We start from the raw sequence: 18,852 nt of genomic DNA on the forward strand, positions 1-18,852 counted from the left end.
GGCAATCCTTATATCAGACAAATTAGATTTTAAACCAAAGACTATAGTAAGAGATGAGGAAGGACACTATATCCTACTTAAAGGGTCTATCCAACAAGAAGATCTAACAATTGTAAATATCTATGCCCCTAACATGGGAGCAGCCAATTATATAAGCCAATTAATAACAAAAGCAAAGAAACACATCAACAACAATACAATAATCGTGGGGGACTTTAACACCCCCCTCACTGAAATGGACAGATCATCTAAGCAAAAGATCAACAAGGAAATAGACTTTAAATGACACACTGGACCAAATGGACTTCACAGACCTCTTCAGAACATTCCATCCCAAAGCAACAGAATACACATTGTTCTCTAGTGCCCATGGAACATTCTCCAGAATAGATCACATCCTAGCTCACAAATCAGGTCTCAACCAGTACAAAAAGACTGGGATCATTCCCTGTATATTTTCAGACCACAATGCTTTGAAATTAGAACTCAATCATAAGAGGAAAGTCAGAAAGAACTCAAATACATGGAGGCTAAAGAGCATCCTACTAAAAAATGAATGGGTCGGGGCGCCTGGGTGGCTCAGTTGGTTAAGCAACTGCCTTCGGCTCAGGCCATGATCCTGGAGTCCCGGGATCGAGTCCCGCATCAGGCTCCCTGCTCAGCGGGGAGTCTGCTTCTCCCTCTGACCCTCCTCCCTCTCATGCTCTCTGTCTCTCATTCTCTCTCTCTCAAATAAATAAATAAAATCTTTAAAAAAAAAGAACGAATGGGTCAACCAGGAAATTAAAGAAGAATTGAAAAAATTCATGGAAACTAATGAAAATGAAAACACAACTGTTCAAAATCTTTGGGAGGCAGCAAAGGCAGTCCTAAGAGGAAAGTATATAGCAATACAAGCCTTTCTCAAGAAACAAGAAAGGTCTCAAGTACACAACCTAACCCTACACCTAAAGGAGCTGGAGAGAGAACAGCAAATAAAGCCTAAACCCAGCAGGAGAAGAGAAATAATAAAGATCAGAGCAGAAATCAATGAAATAGAAACCAAAAGAAGAGTAGAACAGATCAACAAACCAAGGAGCTGGCTCTTTGAAAGAATTAACGAGATTGATAAACCCCTGGCCAGACTTATCAAAAAGAAAAGAGAAATGACCCAAATCAACAAAATCATGAATGAAAGAGGAGAGATCACAGCCAACACCAAAGAAATACAAACAATTATAAGAACATATTATGAACAACTCTATGCCAGCAAATTAGATAACCTGGAAGAAATGGATGTATTCCTAGAGATGTATCAACTACGAAACTGAACCAGGAAGAACTAGAAAACCTGAACAGACCTATAACCACTAAGGAAATTGAAGCAGTCATCAAAAATCTCCCAAAAAACAAAAGCCCAGGGCCAGATGGCTTCCCAGGGGCATTTTACCAAACTTTTAAAGAAGAATTAATACCCATTCTTCTGAAACTATTCCAAAAAATTGAAATGGAAGGAAAACTTCCAAACTCGTTTTATGAGGCCACCATTACCTTGATCCCCAAACCAGACAAAGACCCCATCAAAAAGGAGAATTAGAGACCAATATCCTTGGTGAACATGGATGCAAAAATTCTCACCAAAATACTAGCCAATAGGATCCAACAGTACATTAAAAGGATTATTCACCACGACCAAGTGGGATTTATCCCTGGGCTGCAAGGTTGGTTCAACATCCACAAATCAATCAATGTGATACAATACATTAATAAAAGAAAGAACAAGAACCATATGATCCTCTCAATAGATGCAGAAAAAGCATTTGACGAAGTACAGCATCGGTTCTTGATCAAAACTCTTCAGAGTATAGGCATAGAGGGTACATACCTCAACATCATAAAAGCCATCTATGAAAAACCCACAGCGAATATCATTCTCAATGGGGAAAACCTGAGAGCTTTCCCCCTAAGGTCAGGAACGCGGCAAGGATGTCCACTATCACCACTGCTATTCAACATAGTATTAGAAGTCCTAGCCACAGCAATCAGACAACAAAAAGAAATAAAAGGCATCCAAACCGGCAAAGAAGAAGTCAAACTCTCACTGTTTGCAGATGATATGATATTTTATGTGGAAAACCCCAAAGACTCCACCCCAAAACTGCTAGAACTCATACAGCAATTCAGTAAAGTGGCAGGATATAAAATCAATGCACAGAAATCAGTGGCATTCCTATACACCAACAAGACAGAAGAAAGAGAAATTAAGGAGTCGATCGCATTTACAATTGCACCCAAAACCATAAGATACCTAGGAATAAATCTAACCAAAGAGGCAAAGAATCTGTACTCAGAAAACTATAAAATACTCATGAATGAAATTGAGGAAGACACAAAGAAGTGGAAAAACATTCCATTCTCATGGATTGGAAGAACAAATACTGTGAAGATGTCAATACTACCTAGAGCAATCGACACATTCAATGCAATCCCCATCAAAATACCATCAACTTTTTTAAAGAAATGGAATAATCCTAAAATTTGTATGGAACCAGAAAAGACTTCAAATAGCCAGAGGAATGTTGAAAAAGAAAAGCAAAGCTGGTGGCATCACAATTCCGGACTTCAAGCTCTATTACAAAGCTGTCATCATCAAGACAGTATGGTACTGGCACAAAAACAGAAACATAGATCAATGCAACAGAATAGAGAGCCCAGAAATGGACCCTCAACTCTACGGTCAACTCATCTTTGACAAAGCAGGAAAGAATGTCCAATGGAAAAAAGACAGTCTCTTCAACAAATGGTGTTGGGAAAATTGGACAGCCACATGCAGAAGAATGAAACTGGACCATTTCCTTATACCACACACAAAAATAGACTCAAAATGGGGCGCCTGGGTGGCTCAGTTGGTTAAGCGACTGCTTTCGGCTCAGGTCATGATCCTGGAGTCCCTGGATCGAGTCCCGCATCGGGCTCCCTGCTCGGCAGGGAGCCTCCTTCTCCCTCTGACCCTCCCCCCTCTCATGTGCTCTCTCTCTCTCATTCTCTCTGTCTCAAATAAATAAATAAAATCTTTAAAAAATAAAAAAATAGACTCAAAATGGTTGGAAGACCTAAATGTGAGACAGGAGTCCATCAACATCCTAAAGGAGAACACAGGCAGCAACCTCTTTGACCTCAGCCGCAGGAACTTCTTCCTAGAAACATCGCCAAAGGCAAGGGAAGCAAGGGCAAAAATGAACTATTGGGACCTCATCAAGATAAAAAGCTTTTGCACAGCAAAAGAAACAGTCAACAAAACCAAAAGACAACCGACAGAATGGGAGAAGATATTTGCAAATGACATATCAGATAAAGGGCTAGTATCCAAAATCTATAAAGAATTTGTTAAACTCAACACCCAAAGAACAAATGATCCAATCAAGAAATGGGCAGAAGACATGAACAGACATTTTTCCAAAGAAGACATCCAAACGGCCAACAGACACATGAAAAAGTGCTCAACATCGCTCAGCATCAGGGAAATCCACAAATCAAAACCTCAATGAGATATCACCTCACACCAGTCAGAATGGCTAAAATTAACAAGTCAGGAAATGACAGATGTTGGCGGGGATGCAGAGCAAGGGGAACCCTCCTACACTGTTGGTGGGAATGCAAGCTGGTGCAGCCACTCTGGAAAACAGTATGGAGGTTCTTCAAAAAGGTGAAAATAGAGCTACCATATGATCCAGCAATGGCACTACTGGGTATTTACCCCAAAGATACAAATGTAGGGATCCAAAGGGGTACGTGCACCCCAATGTTTATAGCAGCAATGTCCACAATAGCCAAACCATGGAAATAGCCAAGATGTCCATCGACAGATGAATGGATAAAGAAGAGGTGGTATATATATACAATGGAATATTATGCAGCCATCAAAAAGAATGAAATCTTGGCATCTGCAACGACGTGGATGAAACTGGAGAGTATTATGCTGAGCAAAGTAAGACATGTATCAGAGAAAGACATGTATCATATGACCTCACTGATATGAGGAATTCTTAATCTCAGGAAACAAACTGAGGGTTGCTGGAGTGGTGGGAGGTGGGAGGGATGGGGTGGCTGGGTAACAGACATTGGGGAGGGTATGTGCTACGGTGAGCGCTGTGAAGTGTGCAAGACTGCTGAATCACAGATCTCTACCTCTGAAGCAAATAATACATTATACATTAAAAAAAAAAAAGGGCGCCTGGGTGGCTCAGTTGGTTAAGTGACTGCCTTCGGCTCAGGTCATGATCCTGGAGTCCCTGGATCGAGTCCCACATCGGGCTCCCTGCTTGGCAGGGAGTCTGCTTCTCCCTCTGACCCTCCTCCCTCTCATGTGCTCTCTCTCATTCTCTCTCTCTCAAATAAATAAATAAAATCTTTAAAAAATAAAAAAATTTAAAAAATTTAAAAAATTAAAAAAAATAAGAAGAAGAAGGTAGCAGGAGGGGAAGAATGAAGGGGGGGAAATCGGAGGGGTAGACGAACCATGAGAGACGATGGACTCTGAAAAATAAACTGAGGGTTCTAGAGGGGTGGGTGGTGGGAGGATGGGTTAGCCTGGTGATGGGTATTAAAGAGGGCACGTTCTGCATGGAGCACTGAGTGTTATATGCAAACAATGAATCATGGAACACTACATCAAAAACTAATGATGTAATGTATGGTGATTAACATAACAATAAAAATAAATAAAAAATAAAAAGTTGGGAGCTTCAGCATCTATTACTCTAACTACACCTACTATTTTTAAATAAAGAATTTTTTTCCTGTTGGCATAAACTACTAGTATTCCTTATAGATAATATTTTATCTTCACACTAATAACATACAAGAAGCATCTATACTTCCAGTAGCATCCATCCCCAACAAATTATAAATAAATGGAAGAGAGGAACCATTTCTCATTGCTTCTATCACCCTGTCAAAATGCCTGGCAAATGGCAACTTTTAAATAAAGTTTTGAATTAATAAAGTTTAAAGCTCCATTTTATAGAATGCAAAATTACTTGATTAGGAATAGCTTAATGTATTTTCCATATTTTTTAATAAAAGTAACCTTTGGTATTTCAGAACTTAGATGTCATCATTTCTACCTATTTTAATAGTGAACATAAAAAACAAGAACTCTAATACAAATAATACAAACTTTGCAAATTTAATAGTATACAGGTTTACTGAGCTTTATTTAATTTTATGCCTTATTTTGTTCAATTCTGCTTAATGAATATGGTGCTTATTACTAAGGCAATTTGTATGCCATGGACATGATATAACAAATACTACTTCTGATTATAAAATTGAAGATAATAATAAAAATAATAGCTCATAGGGGTGCCTGGGTAGCTCCAGTTGGGCTTGTCCCAGTCTTAAAGGCTAATATGCATTTATTTTCTGTCAGATCTGCAAGTCAGCCAGGAAGCTATGCTTTGGTCTGCTTCATAAATCCCATCCAGGGCCCAGACTGGAGGGACAGGATCTACCCAGGGCACATTCTTCTCCTGGCAAGTCAGGGATACACAAAGGGCAAGTCATACCATAACAGCCCCTTTGAAATTTCTGCGTATGTCTATAACATTCCACGAGCCAAAGTAAGTCTCATGGTCAAGGTCAACTAGAACAGAGAAGTATCCTCCCCTAGAATGGGAGGGAGAAGTACACTGTACTAAAATAAACTAATTTCCCTAATGATGAGAAAAGAGAAAAAATATTACCTTTGCTGATAAATAGTGCTTGTAGTAGTACAACTGAAACAGTAGAAATGCAGAACTTGTCAAAGTTAAAAGCGCCAAAATCACGTTCTTATTGATTCTACTCATTAGTCTAAGGTGCTCACTTGGTTGTCTTTTGAGAGTAACCGTGTTCGTTTCATCTTTTTTGAATAAGAAGATAATCTTGCTTTCTGTAAACAAAAAAGATATTGTAAACAAAAAAGATATTTCTAAAGAAACAAAACCTACTTTTAATTTTTCCACCTCTAATAACCAGCACTACAACAAAGAAAAAGTTACCTAAAGTTCTACGGAACATTCTTTGATTTACTAATTTCCTCTCCTAAATAATTAGATATGAGACCAAACATGAAAGAACAAAAATATTTATCATGGCATTCTACAAATAACAACTGCAAATAACAAACATAAATGGGATATCTGTAAAACCTGACCAGCAGAGATTTGGGGGCTTTTCCTACAGCTTCTGATTCAGTAGATCTGGCATGGGGCTTCTGAATTTGCATTTCTGACAAGTTGCCAGGCCATGCTGATGCTGTTGACCATATTAAGAACCACTTCCATAGAAGAAATTGAGAAAATTTTTGGTCAAGAAACATCATCTGGGGTGCCTGGGTGCCTCAGTCGGTTAAGCGGCTGCCTTCAGCTCAGGTCATGATCCCAGGGTCCTGGGATCGAGTCCCGCATCGGGCTCCCTGCTCAGCAGAGAGCCTGCTTCTCCCTCTCCCTCTGCTTGCTGTTCCCCTGCTTGTGCTCTCTCTCGCTCTCTGATAAATAATCTTTAAAAAAAAAAAAGAAAGAAGAAACATCATCTGTATGATAGCTTTTTGTTGTTTTTTTGTGATCTAGGATATGGTCAGTTTTTATAAATATCCCATATATGTTTTCAGTTTTTTTGCAAATGTAAAGTGTAAAGATAAAAATTTTTATTCTTTCATCTTTGGTTGCATCTATTTAAGATAAGAAATTTAATATAGTTCTACTTCTTTGTACCTCCTATGCACTATTTGATTTTGGTTAAACATATTATATTTAGTTCTTCAAGTGTTCATCTTTATTCCTTTAAATATACTAACACCTCCATTACTTGATGTCTAAACTTTTTGTCCTTTGTTCTCCAGCTGACAAATAAGAGGAAATCAGCAAATTTATACTTACTCTCCTGCTTTTTCTTCTCCTTCATTCTTGACTTTATTAGTTATTTCTACCCTGTAACAGTTCTATTATACTCTGTTACTACAAATCTCACAGTTAATTTGTTCTTGTTCATCCTACCTTCCTGCCAATCCTTTTGCTGAATCATCTCCATTCATCTACTGGATGGCTGAAATTCATCTTCTTATACTTTATCAAAAAACTTATAGATACTATTTACCTTGAGTTCTTACATTGTTCAAATACACTTGTCAACTGATAGTTTGGCTGAGATCATACTTTCTTTCCCCTGATGACTTATAGGCTTTGTACCACTGTTCTATAATGCTAAATATCCCCTTGACAATATCTGATCCTTCCCCCAGGACTCCCCTACAGGTAAATTGACCCTTTTAATGGTGTGAACAGAGAATGCACTCTTTACCTCTGAAATCCAATTTTTTAAAAACTAGATTACATATTGATGTTGATGACTGTACAGCTGACTCTTGAACACGGGTCTGAATTACATGGATCCACTTATACGTGGATTTTTTACAGTACTGTAAATGTATTTTCTCATCCTTATGATTTTCTTAATAACACTGTCTTTTCTCTAGCTTACTTTATTGTAAATATACGATATATAATACATATACAAAATATGTGTTAATCAACTGTTTATGTTATCAATAAGTCTTCTGGTCAATGGTAGGCTATTAGTAGTTAAAATTTGGGGGAGTCAAAAGTTAACACAGAGATTTTCAACTGCATGGGGGGGGCTCGGTGTCCCTAATCCCCACACTGTTCAAGGGTTAATGTATACTAATTTTTATTACATGCCCTTTTGATCTGTAGAACTAAGATTTCTTTAGTGGGAAGTTTCTTAAGTTATATGTTTGAATATTTTTCTGGTCTAATGTTGAATTCTCTATTTCCAGAACACAATTGGGCTTTTGTTTCATCTCTTTTCATTCTCATTTCACTTTGTTCAACTTTCAAAAGCCTGTCGTCATGGCCTTTTCTGACTTCTCAACAATGTTAATTCTTTTTGCTTCCAATATGGCCATTTATTTCTGATTTTATTTTTCTCCTTTTCTTTCTTGAGCTCTGCCAGAATATGATTTATCAGATCCTGTTGTCTTACTATTTCTCCCTGGTCAATAAACTTTGTCTATTTTTTTCAAGAAGTGATTGTTTCATCAAATTTGTTAGGCCAATACAGTTTTCTCATGGGTTCTTTTTCACTTGTTTTCCCCTGTTTCTTTTTTCCTTTTTTCTTGCAGCATTTTTGTGTAGATACTGTGCTTGTTTCCTTTTTATTATTTACCTGTGAACGATGTGAACTCTACTAGGATCAGTTATTTGCAAGAGGACTGTGGAAGGAAGAAGCAGGCTTGGTTCTAGACCAGAAGATAGTCACTGATGTACAAGAAAGCATTTATGACAGAGTGTTTTGCGCATGTGTGTGTGAATGAGAGAGAGACAAAGAGAATGTGTCTGAGAACAAGACAGAGAAAGCTGTTTAGCCATCACTTCTTGCCTCACCAAGAAAGTGTGTTCTGCAAAGATGGCTTATCTGTGTGTTTTCTCATTTGCTCTTCCTTTCCTGCTAGTTCATGCAGCCAAACAATCCAAGGACGCTCTCACTGCCTTCCTATACATCCTGACCCACTGTGAACAGATGATCTCTCACACGTTGCTCTGCAAGCTTTGAGATCTCTTCCTACTAGCATCCTCTTTTAATCTCCTTCTGCTTACATTTGACAACCATTTCTCAAATATTTTGATTTGGGGTTATAGGATTTCTGGTCTCATCAAAGATGTAATCTCTGTCTCTCATTCTCCTTGTTGTTTCAGGTAATTTCAGATAGAAGAGGGCATAAATGTCTCTACTCTGCCATCTTAAAAAATCAAAAGTCTTGGTTTAGAGTTTTAAAACAATACAAAGGAGCTTCCAGAGCCGAAGCCTACATGAAGCAAACACGATATTATATAAAGTCAACAAACTACTTAAGAGAAATGATACCAACAGTAATATAGAGCAAAAACAACTGAATAAATCACAATCATGTTCTGTTTCCTCAAACTATAAAAACTAGCAACATATATAAAATAACACTGATGATGACATTAGTTTTTGCTGTCAGTTAAAATCTGTTAAAATAAAACAAGTACTCTGATAAAAGTAGCTCACAAGATGACAAGAAGAATATCCTTCATTTTCAATATTTCAGCTCAGTTTCTTGTAGTTATATTAAATGGTGCATCAACATATTGTATACTGATTCCTCTGTAATTTTCTAAAGTGGCATTCAGAGTGTGCCGTAATTGAGACTCTTCTATGCCTGAATTAATAAATAGAAAGAAAGCATAAAAGGCCTACATACACTACTATAGAAACATAAGGTCCAAATTATTGTCTTGTTCTCTTGTTTGGACATGTCTCTAATCTATAATTAATTCTTAACATAAAATAAACCTCCAACACATATCATCACTTAACTCTACTATTATTAAGATGATATCCAATTAACTTTACTTATTTTCTATAAATGCCAAGGCAATTCAATTGCAAAAGAAGAGTATTCACCTGTCAAAACATTCCTTTTCACTAGCACAATCTCTTTATTAGGAATGTAGTTACCACTTTAAAATGAAAAATGTGATACTTAAAAAAAGAGAGGCCAAGACTTAGTGATTTTTCCTCTAAAATATCTCTGGCATCAATTCCCTCTTCTTTCTTCACTGTCATTCTAATTTAGACTCTAACTGTACCTAATATGCTAATTTTAACTGAAGCCCCAGTCTGCACTTTCTACCTACCCATAACCTCACCTACACAGTGACAAATATACCAAGTTGATGATAAGATGAATTAAGTTATGCCATGATAAAAATTTTTCAGTGACTCTCTACCACCTACAAATGAAGTTCCAATTCCATACAAGAGTATTCACAATCCGACTGAACACAGGCAAATTCTGTAGGCTTCTCCCACTTCACACACTCTGAAATTTTTGCCCAAGAATTCCTGGAATACATACCACACTTACCTGCCTCTGCTTTTGCTCATCCCTCTTGTGTGAAATGCTCTCATCCATTTCCATAAAACTAGCTCAACACCTCTTTTCATAACTCCTCTTGGGTAACCCTTTTATAAAGTCTTTCATGCTCTTCCGAGTCAAAATTAATCTCTCCTACCTTTAAACTCCTAGTTTTACCTTCCTGCTGGGAATATTTACTGTCTACCTTACAAGCACGGATGCCACAAAAAGCTAAGAGCTGGAGATAAAATGATAAATAAGATACAGTTTCCTATTTTCTAAGAGTTTAGAGATGAGTAGAAGTTTTCAAAAGAAGAATGGTGATGTTGATGGTGATGGAAGGTGTGATGTACCTAAAGAATAGCATAGAAGTTTTTTCCAAAATGCACAAACCCCATTCCTTACCACCCCCACATCTAGTTTGTGATAGACCCTATCAGAGGCAAATATGGGGGCAATGTAAACAGTGTAATTGTTATGAAGGAGTAGGCACAAATTACTACGGGAGCACAAGGAGAGGCTTTTACCACCTTCCATTTTGAATTATACTTATTAGTACCTATGAATCATTCCCCCTACCAGTCTAAAACTGGCTGAATTAATATAAAGAAATAACATGTATGCTAAGTATACTCAAATACATTGCACAACGCTCAAGAGTACACAAAATTATTTTTTAAAGTTTCTATTTTAAAAAGTACTCTGTCCTGCAGGAACTTCTATGTTAAAGCAAAATATGAAATATGAAAGAGTGATTTTTTTTTTTTTAGAATTTAAAGCCCATACTTTGTTCCAACTCCTGAACAAGAAACATTTAAAAATAACATATGGAGAACTATGGCAAAATAGAAGCAAAATAAAAACATTGTGTATACATTTCTTTTTACATGTTATATTTTACCTATCATAATAAAAGTTCTGGGGAGGATAAGTAATGTATTTTTTTTACTTATACTTAGGGAAAACTTCCTAAAGAAGACAGTATATCATGTCTAATGAAAAAGGGAACAAGTATTGCAGAGATAATAAAACGAGGGGAAAATAAAGGGAAAAAAGCAAATGTTTTCAGAAAAATATATAATGCGACACTAAGAGGAGTTAGGAGGTTTAAGTAACTCAAGTATCTTCAAGTTCTAATGCAAATATGAGAAGGTTAATGTAAGTATGGTATATTACAGCACAGAATGTGTCTCAGATGACATGGAAGCCTGCCATCACTAGTGCCATAAACTGAGAATTGGCATTGAAGAAAGGAATGGGTATATCTGCTTCCCAACGAATCTTTAATGGGTTATACGTGTCAGAACTATCAATCCTCTCGTTCTTTGGGCCTGGGGTAGCCAGAGCCCAAAACTGGTCATCTCCAGCCACGAACGAACACGTTCTTATATCCTTTATTATCAATTTCACTATGTGTCAAGACATGAAAAAGTTTGGAAAAAAACTGGTGGTAGATCAAAGCTATACACAAATGTGAAAGGAAATGTACAGGATGCGGAATTCAAGACAAGTTCCCAGGCTCTCTCTACAGCCAAGAGCAGCATTTCATGTTCTTTCGGCTTCCCATTTGCCCGTTTTACATTATTTGGTTTTTTTGCAGATAATGGCAATGAAAGACTCTGACACCTGGCTTACCTGACATCCCATGACCACCACCACCACCACGCCTTTGAGAATCATCAGTAAGGATCTGTCTGAAAGAATGTCTAACTGCCTGACTTTTTTATTCCACTTTTCCCTACTCCTGCCTTCTGGATCATCTCTCTCGACATTAGAGGCCCTCTGACAAGAAATATCAGCCCTGACACCTAATTTAGGTTCACAGATGCTGTGTGCTAGCCTGTTCCCCTCAATGCTGCTAGGTCCCAACTTATTCAGGGACATGAGAGAAAGGAGAGGGAGACATGGGTGGTATGAATCCGACAGAACTGAAATTCAAATATGGCTTGCACTGCAAAATAAAACAGGAGGCTAACCTACAGAGAAGAGGGCAATGCAATTAGGCAAAGGCATGATTAGAGAAATGAGGCAGCATTTTAGAAAGCACAAAGAGAAAATGCTTCTACAAATGTATTCAAGGTTAAGACATGAAAAAAAATCAACATTTCCAGCTGCTATAAGCAAAAGAAGGCCCAGTAGCAATAGATGCTACCCAATCTTCCCTAAATACTGCCGGTCTTTCATATTGGTCATTTCCTTTTCTTTCAGGGCTAACTTCTTGAGTTATCTGTAGCCTGGGGGTTAAGGTTAGACTGCACGGGGTTAAGAATTCTCTTTAACTGCTTAACACTCATTTACTTCTTAACCCTCTGCAATATAACCTCTACCTCAACATGCTGACACCTGGGATTTAAAAAAAAAAAAAAAAATTGGTCTATTTAATGCTCCAGAAAAATTGCAAATATATAGTGACTCCGTTCTAAATGACTAGGGAATGATAAGGTTCTGCAAAGAGTGTCTGAAATGATAAACCTAGATAAGAAAGTCTAGCTAAGAAAGGAAGTGAAGATAGGAGGGGACTGATATTACAAGGGCAAAGTAAAAAGGTGAAGAAAGCCATGTCATCTAATATGCCTACGATACTCTCCTGGATATAAAATCCAGATGGAAGTTCTCTTTACATTCTCCTGTTCTTAATCATTTTATTAGGGATACGTCCCATAATCTACTGGTTAATTACGACTTATAAATATTCCAGCTAACTGCTGGATATGTCTTCTTGAACATTCCACTAACACCTAAAATGAATCACTGTCCGCCTTCACACCAGATTTCTTCCATGACTTGACCATCTATTCTGTTAATAGTATCCCTATATTCTCAATTACTTATGTTCAAAACAAAATAGTTTTTGTGGTTCTAACTCTGTATCTAATGAGTCAACAAACTGTGTATCCCTCTCAGTGCCTCTAAAAGCTGTCATTTCTTTTCCATTTGCATATAGTTAGCCTCATTTAAGGGCCTTATTACCTCTGTCTAGATAGAAAGCCTCCTACATGAATATCCTACTACCAGTCCTCAAAATACCCATCTTAGGGATCAAAGTCAAATTATTTCTAACGTACCTCTTTGTGTCACTTCCTCTACTTTAAGACCTCCTATGGCTGATTTTGTACTATTCTTTTATATGAATCCGCTGATACAGTACCATCTCATCTGGGTGCCTTCGCCTATGTGAACATCAATTGATTTTCAAATATTTTAAAAAAAAAGTTATAAAAAAAGCTTTTAAGTCTTTCATTCTGAGTCAATTAACAAGTACTCATTTACTATAGCTTACACGTTATAAGCTTTAATTATGTTAATACCTTCCCATTTTTTGAGTAACAGAATGGTGTTAAGCCAAGTTATTTTAAACTGAGTAGAGTCTTCCTCTCAAGAATGCAAGTACTTAATTGCTTGGTTAACGTGTGGGTACTGAGCTTAGTAAAATTATACAGCTAACAGAATCAAACACAGGGCTCAGAATGTATCAAGTACTTAAGACAATATATAAAGTGTGAACATATGCACACATATAAAATCTGGATGGATATTCACCAAAATACCAATAATGTCTAGGTGGGGGAAATGGGTGATTTTTTACATCATTCTTTATGCTTTTCTATACTGTCCCAATATTGTTATAATGATCATACATTATTTTCATAAAGGCAATGAAATTATTAATAAAAACAGATGACAATGGAATATTATGCAGCCATCAAAAGGAATGAGATCTTGCCATTTGCAACGGCATGGATGGAACTGGAGGGTATTATGCTGAGCGAAATAAGTCAAACAGAGAAAGACATGTATCATATGACCTCACTGATATGAGGAAGTCTTAATCTCAGGAAACAAACTGAGGGTTGCTGGAGTGGGGGATGGGGTGGGAGGGAGGGGGTGACTGGGTGATAGACACTGGGGAGGGTATGTGCTCTGGTAAGCGCTGTGAATTGTGCAAGACTGTTGACTCTCAGATCTGTACCTCTGAAACAAATAATGCAATATATGTTAAGGAAAAAAAAAAAGAGAAGGTAGCAGGAGGGGAAGAATGAAGGGGGGGAAATCGGAGGGGGAGACGAACCATGAAGACGATGGACTCTGAAAAACAAACTGAGGGTTCTAGAGGGGAGGGGGGTGGGAGGTTGGGTTAGCCTGGTGATGGGTATTGAGGAGGGCACGTTCTGCATGGAGCACTGGGTGTTATGCACAAACAATGAATCATGGAACACTACATCTAAAACTAATGATGTAATGTATGGGGATTAACATAACAATAAAAAAAGTAAAAAAAAAAACAGATGGTGGGTAGTAGCAGTGGTTTAATAACTGCCACATTTGCCAGACAGGATCTAGATCTTTGCAACTTAAAAGCATGGTCCTCAGACCAGCAACATCAGCATCATGTTGGAGTTTGTCAAAAATACATAGAGACCCTACCACAGACTTACTGATTTAGAATCTACATTTTAACAAGATCCTCAGGTGATTCTTACATATGCTAAAATTTGAAAAACACTGACCTAGAAGCTAAGGCCCTTACATGCACGAATAATAGGAACAACATCTGCCTTGTTCATCAGTATATCCTTAGCACCCGGCAGTGCCTGAAACACATAAATATTTGTTGAATAAATAAATATGTAATGATATTACTTCTGAATAGACAATGGAGATTATATTTATTTTCTGCCAGTGTTCCCAGAAATGGGTGCTTAATATTTGCTGCAAATGCTGTTAAATTATTTTAATAAAAACGTTGGCCTCAACAATCTACTATGGCTACACGTAATCTTTTTTAAAACGAGTCCTTGCTCTGAGAGCCACGTGTCTCCTTCAGTCATTTTTCTAGCCACCCATAAATGGGCGCATCCCCTAGTTACTCTAGAATCTATCCCTCAAAGCAAATTTACTTCCAGATTTTTAACTACCACCTCTGAGAGAAAACTCACTATTTAAGTTCCAGTCTATGAACTCCATCTGCCTATATTTCCAACTCTATTTCCTACACCTCAAATTCAGTATGTTCAAAATTAACCATTTCATTCTCCATCAACCATCTCCCTCCCCCATTTCAGAAGGTTGTTCTCCATTCTTAGACTCAAGTTTTACAGGCTTTAGAGGAGAGACCACCTTGTCCAACAATATCATTTTACAGAGAATAGGTTCTAGAAGAATTAAATGATAGCCCAAGAAGCTAATTATTGGCAACCTCCAGAGCTACAACCTGCATCACCTTACTGCCAATACATTATTGCATGCTAGAACTCTGATAAAATGCTTATTTTTGTCAACGGCACTTAAATTCACTTTTTCAAAACCCAGGTTCTAAGTATCAATCACCTAGATACAAGAAATCAAGTCCTATATATTGCTGACATGTCTCTTACTCCTTTTTCTTCCTTTTCACACATACTGCACTTTCTTTCCACTTGGGATTCCTTTGATATCCAGTGCCATCCTTCCCAAGTCCTCTATGCCCTTGAAACCTAGCCAGAAACAGACTCTAAAATATGAATGCCTCGGGGCACCTGGGTCTCTCAGTCAGTTAAATGTCCGACTCCTGGTTTGGGCTCAAGTCATGATCTCAGGTCATAAGATCAAGCCCTGAACCCTCCACAGGCTCCCCCTCAATGCAGAGTCTGCTTCAGATTCTCTGTTTCCCTCCCCTTCTGACCCTCCCCCACCCTCTAAAATAAGTTAAATAAATAAATAAATAAATAAATAAATATGAATGCCTCTTCCTTGACTTTTCTATCTTTACCCAAGATGCTCAACAGAGATGGTTCCTGATGATTCAAACCTTACCCAACCCCAGAGTATCCCAGTCTTTTCTACTAGGCCTCCCTCATTTCCCTACATCATGTAGGTCCTCTTTTTACATCTGAGAAAACCAAGGCCCTGAGAGAAGTGACTTGCCTCATGTTACCTGAGAAACTGATGGTGATGAATTCTGAACTCAGTTCTCCTCACTCCTATTCAAAGCCTGGAACAACCACCTCTACACATATCCAGTCTTTCCAGACATCCCCCCAACTGACAGTGCAAACAAAAGGCAGACATCAAAGCCATATGAAACTTTAGCATGGCTAGCAGCATCCATCCGTTATGAAGCACAAAAAGGGGTTCAGTAAATATTCCCCAAATGAACTAAAAGTTGAACCCACAGGGAAAGCATCAAAATGAGAGATGGTTAATTAAATTATCCCTCTCTAAGATTATGCTAAGTGAAATAAGTCAAGCAGAGAAAGTCAATCATCATATGGTTTCACTTATTTGTGGAACATAAGGAATATCATGGAGGACATTAGAAGGAAGGGAAAAATGGGCGGGGGAATTGGAGGGAGAGATGAACCATGAGAGACTATGGACTCTGAGAAACAAACAGGGTTTTAGAGGGGAGGGGGGAGGGGGGATTGGTTAGCCCGATGATGGGTATTAAGGAGGGCACGTACTGCATGGAGCACTGGGTGTTATACGAAAACAATGGATCGTGGATCACCACATCAAAAACCAATGATGTATTGGATGGTGACTAACATAACACAATAAAATTAAAAAAAAAAAATTATCCCTCTCTATAAAACTGTTGTAGTTCCCCAGTGCCGGTGGAAGAACTCCACACTCAGAGAGCATCAAGGTCCTTCCCGGTTGAGACCCAACGTTAGCAGCCGCCACATTCCTAGCGTTCCCTTCTCTGCACCCATTCCTCCAGCCATTACCCTAATATGTACGCGGTGCTGCCCAAACCCAGTCGTTCCTTTCATGCTTCTGCACCCTTGCACACATTGGGCCCACAACCTGCAGCGCTCTCCACCCCCCCACCCCCCAGTGCCTGTGCTCTCGCAAATCCTGAGATGGCTTTCAGGGCCCTGCTCAAACGTCAGGCAAAGTCCTACGAGGGTCTGGATCGCTCTCCAAAACTGAGCCTGTCCCAGGATGCGGATTTTACTTGCTGACACGCCCAGGAGCGTGGGAAGGACTGCCCCAGTGGTGAACTGACTCAGAGTGCCCCCGCCCCGCCCGGAGCGCGCTCAGCCGGTGGCCCCCTCGGCCGCTGGGGGGCTGGGGGAGGTGGGTGCTCAGAATGCTGGGGGACGCCCGGTGAGGGCACCAGAGCCACCGACGATACCTGTCTGAAGGCACCCTCCCATCCCCCGCGACCAAGAGGCGTCATCTACACCTTACCTCACCCAACAGCGGCGGCAACTCCGCTTTACGGCATTCCCAGCAACTGCTGCAAAAGGTGCCGTCAAGTACAGAGCCGTGGCTATTGCGGTAGCTGTCGGAGACGATCGCGTTGAACTGACTCCGACCTCTGCATGTCTAGGGCTCCTGCCACATTTTCACCGTCCAAAGTTTACTGATCCCTGAGGATTTCCTAGCATTCCAAAGCCCTTTCCATCGCCTGCCTACGTAACAACTGCAGTGAGGCGACGTGAGATTTTAGGAGGTGGGGCAAGAATTGGAGAGGCACCAGCTGAGCTGTTTCTTAAAGAGTGAATTTGCCAGATAAAATATAGGATGCCAGTTAAAAATGTGAATTTCAGATAAACAACGAATAGTTTTTTAGTCCGTGTGCTACGCAGATTCAGAATAACTCCTTGAATTCTGTTTAGGGTACCATCAGATGAGATGGGGCTGGGGATGTAGTGCGATTTAGTTCATGAGGTTGAGGTGCATTTAGCTGCGTTTAGTTCATGAGGTTGAGGTGCCTGACATCCAAGCTCCAGAGGACTGTTAAACTCCGGTTTACGTCTGGAAATAGACACGCATACAGTTCCGGCCTGGCTTTTTTAATTCACAGTGTAATCCAAAGGATTGTTAAGGATCAGATATGTATCAATTTTGACGTGAATTTTGGAAACTATAAAGCACTAAATACTGTAATTTTAAGTTGTTTCTACAAAAATTACTATTATTAGTCCACAGTAAAAACTAAAAACTCTAAACTTCGTTCCTTTGGAACAGTATATAATGAAAAGTTTTAATTTCTCATTTCCTGTTACGTTTATTTTTTCCTTCTAGAAATTTTCTGTGTACGTAAAGCTTATTTTGTAGACGTCCTCTTAGAACTAGTTCTATAGACTTAGAATTAGTAGTTGGTAGATTAATCAAAAAAGGTAACACCCAAAGGAAGGAAGTTATCAAAGATTAAAGGGATTACTGGACACAAGTGCTAACTTGACACACCTAAGATGGGAAAATTTGAGCATCAAAATGAATAACTTCCTGATTGAAACACTACAAATACATAAAAATTCTTGACTTCATAATAATTCCTTAAAAATGAAATACACTAGTCATGATTAAGGTTAGGGCATCAGGTCACTATTGTAAAACTTGATGAGGGGAAAGACATCAAGCATTTATCCTCTTTTTTTTTCTTTAAAGATTTTATTTATTCATTTGACACAGAGAGAGACAGCGAGAACAGGAACACAAGCAGGGGCGAGTGGGAGAGGGAGAAGCAGGCTTCCCGCTGAGCAGGGAGCCAGATGCGGGGGGCTCGATGGGGGGCTGGATCCCAGGACCCTGGGACGATGACCTGAGCCGAAGGCAGACGCTTAACGACTGAGCCACCCAGGCGCCCCGCATTTATCATTTCTTGCATGAACTGCATTTCAGTGTAGCCAACATGCTAATGAGAATTCTAGCTAATAAATGAATTATATAGAACAATCACCATTTTGCTACTCCTAATGAAATAATACAAAGTACAACATTTAATAGATGATAAAATTAAGGTGAAATGTTGATGGGAAACTTTTAAAAAATTTTTGTAATTTTTTTATGGGGAACTTATTATAGGTGGATTAGACTGGCACCACCTGAACCACCTCACTGATCGATCTTATGATTGAGTCTGGGACAACCAGACATTGTGTATTTCATGAGGTGATGCAACAGAAAGTACACACCACCCGACCTGTGAAGGATTCTTG

General features: G+C 38.8%; 1 protein-coding gene across 6 annotated transcripts in view; it reads right to left on the reverse strand.

The window, feature by feature from the left end:
• Nucleotides 1-17,124, reverse strand: part of FKTN (fukutin) — a 79,341-nt gene extending 62,217 nt beyond the window's left edge. For 3 of the 6 annotated variants that reach the window (XR_004681250.1, XR_004681251.1, XM_035016151.1), the window contains exons 1-2: nucleotides 9,073-9,521; nucleotides 5,724-5,911 (exon numbers count right to left, since the gene is read on the reverse strand). Coding sequence is in view for 4 of the 6 variants with exons in the window: in XM_035016151.1 (XP_034872042.1) it covers nucleotides 5,724-5,828 (105 nt within the window). In the remaining 2 variants the exon portion in view is untranslated. Of the gene's footprint in view, nucleotides 1-5,723; nucleotides 5,912-9,072; nucleotides 9,522-9,931; nucleotides 9,948-17,095 lie in introns of those variants that run through there. The other 3 variants (XM_035016149.1, XM_035016150.1, XM_035016148.1) reach the window with 3 other exon arrangements.
• Between the last annotated feature and the right edge of the window lie 1,728 nt (nucleotides 17,125-18,852).

Source organism: Mirounga leonina, unplaced genomic scaffold (genome assembly GCF_011800145.1).
Source record: "Mirounga leonina isolate KUSES-001 unplaced genomic scaffold, KU_Mleo_1.0 Mir_170, whole genome shotgun sequence".
In the NCBI taxonomy this organism is placed as follows: domain Eukaryota; kingdom Metazoa; phylum Chordata; class Mammalia; order Carnivora; family Phocidae; genus Mirounga; species Mirounga leonina.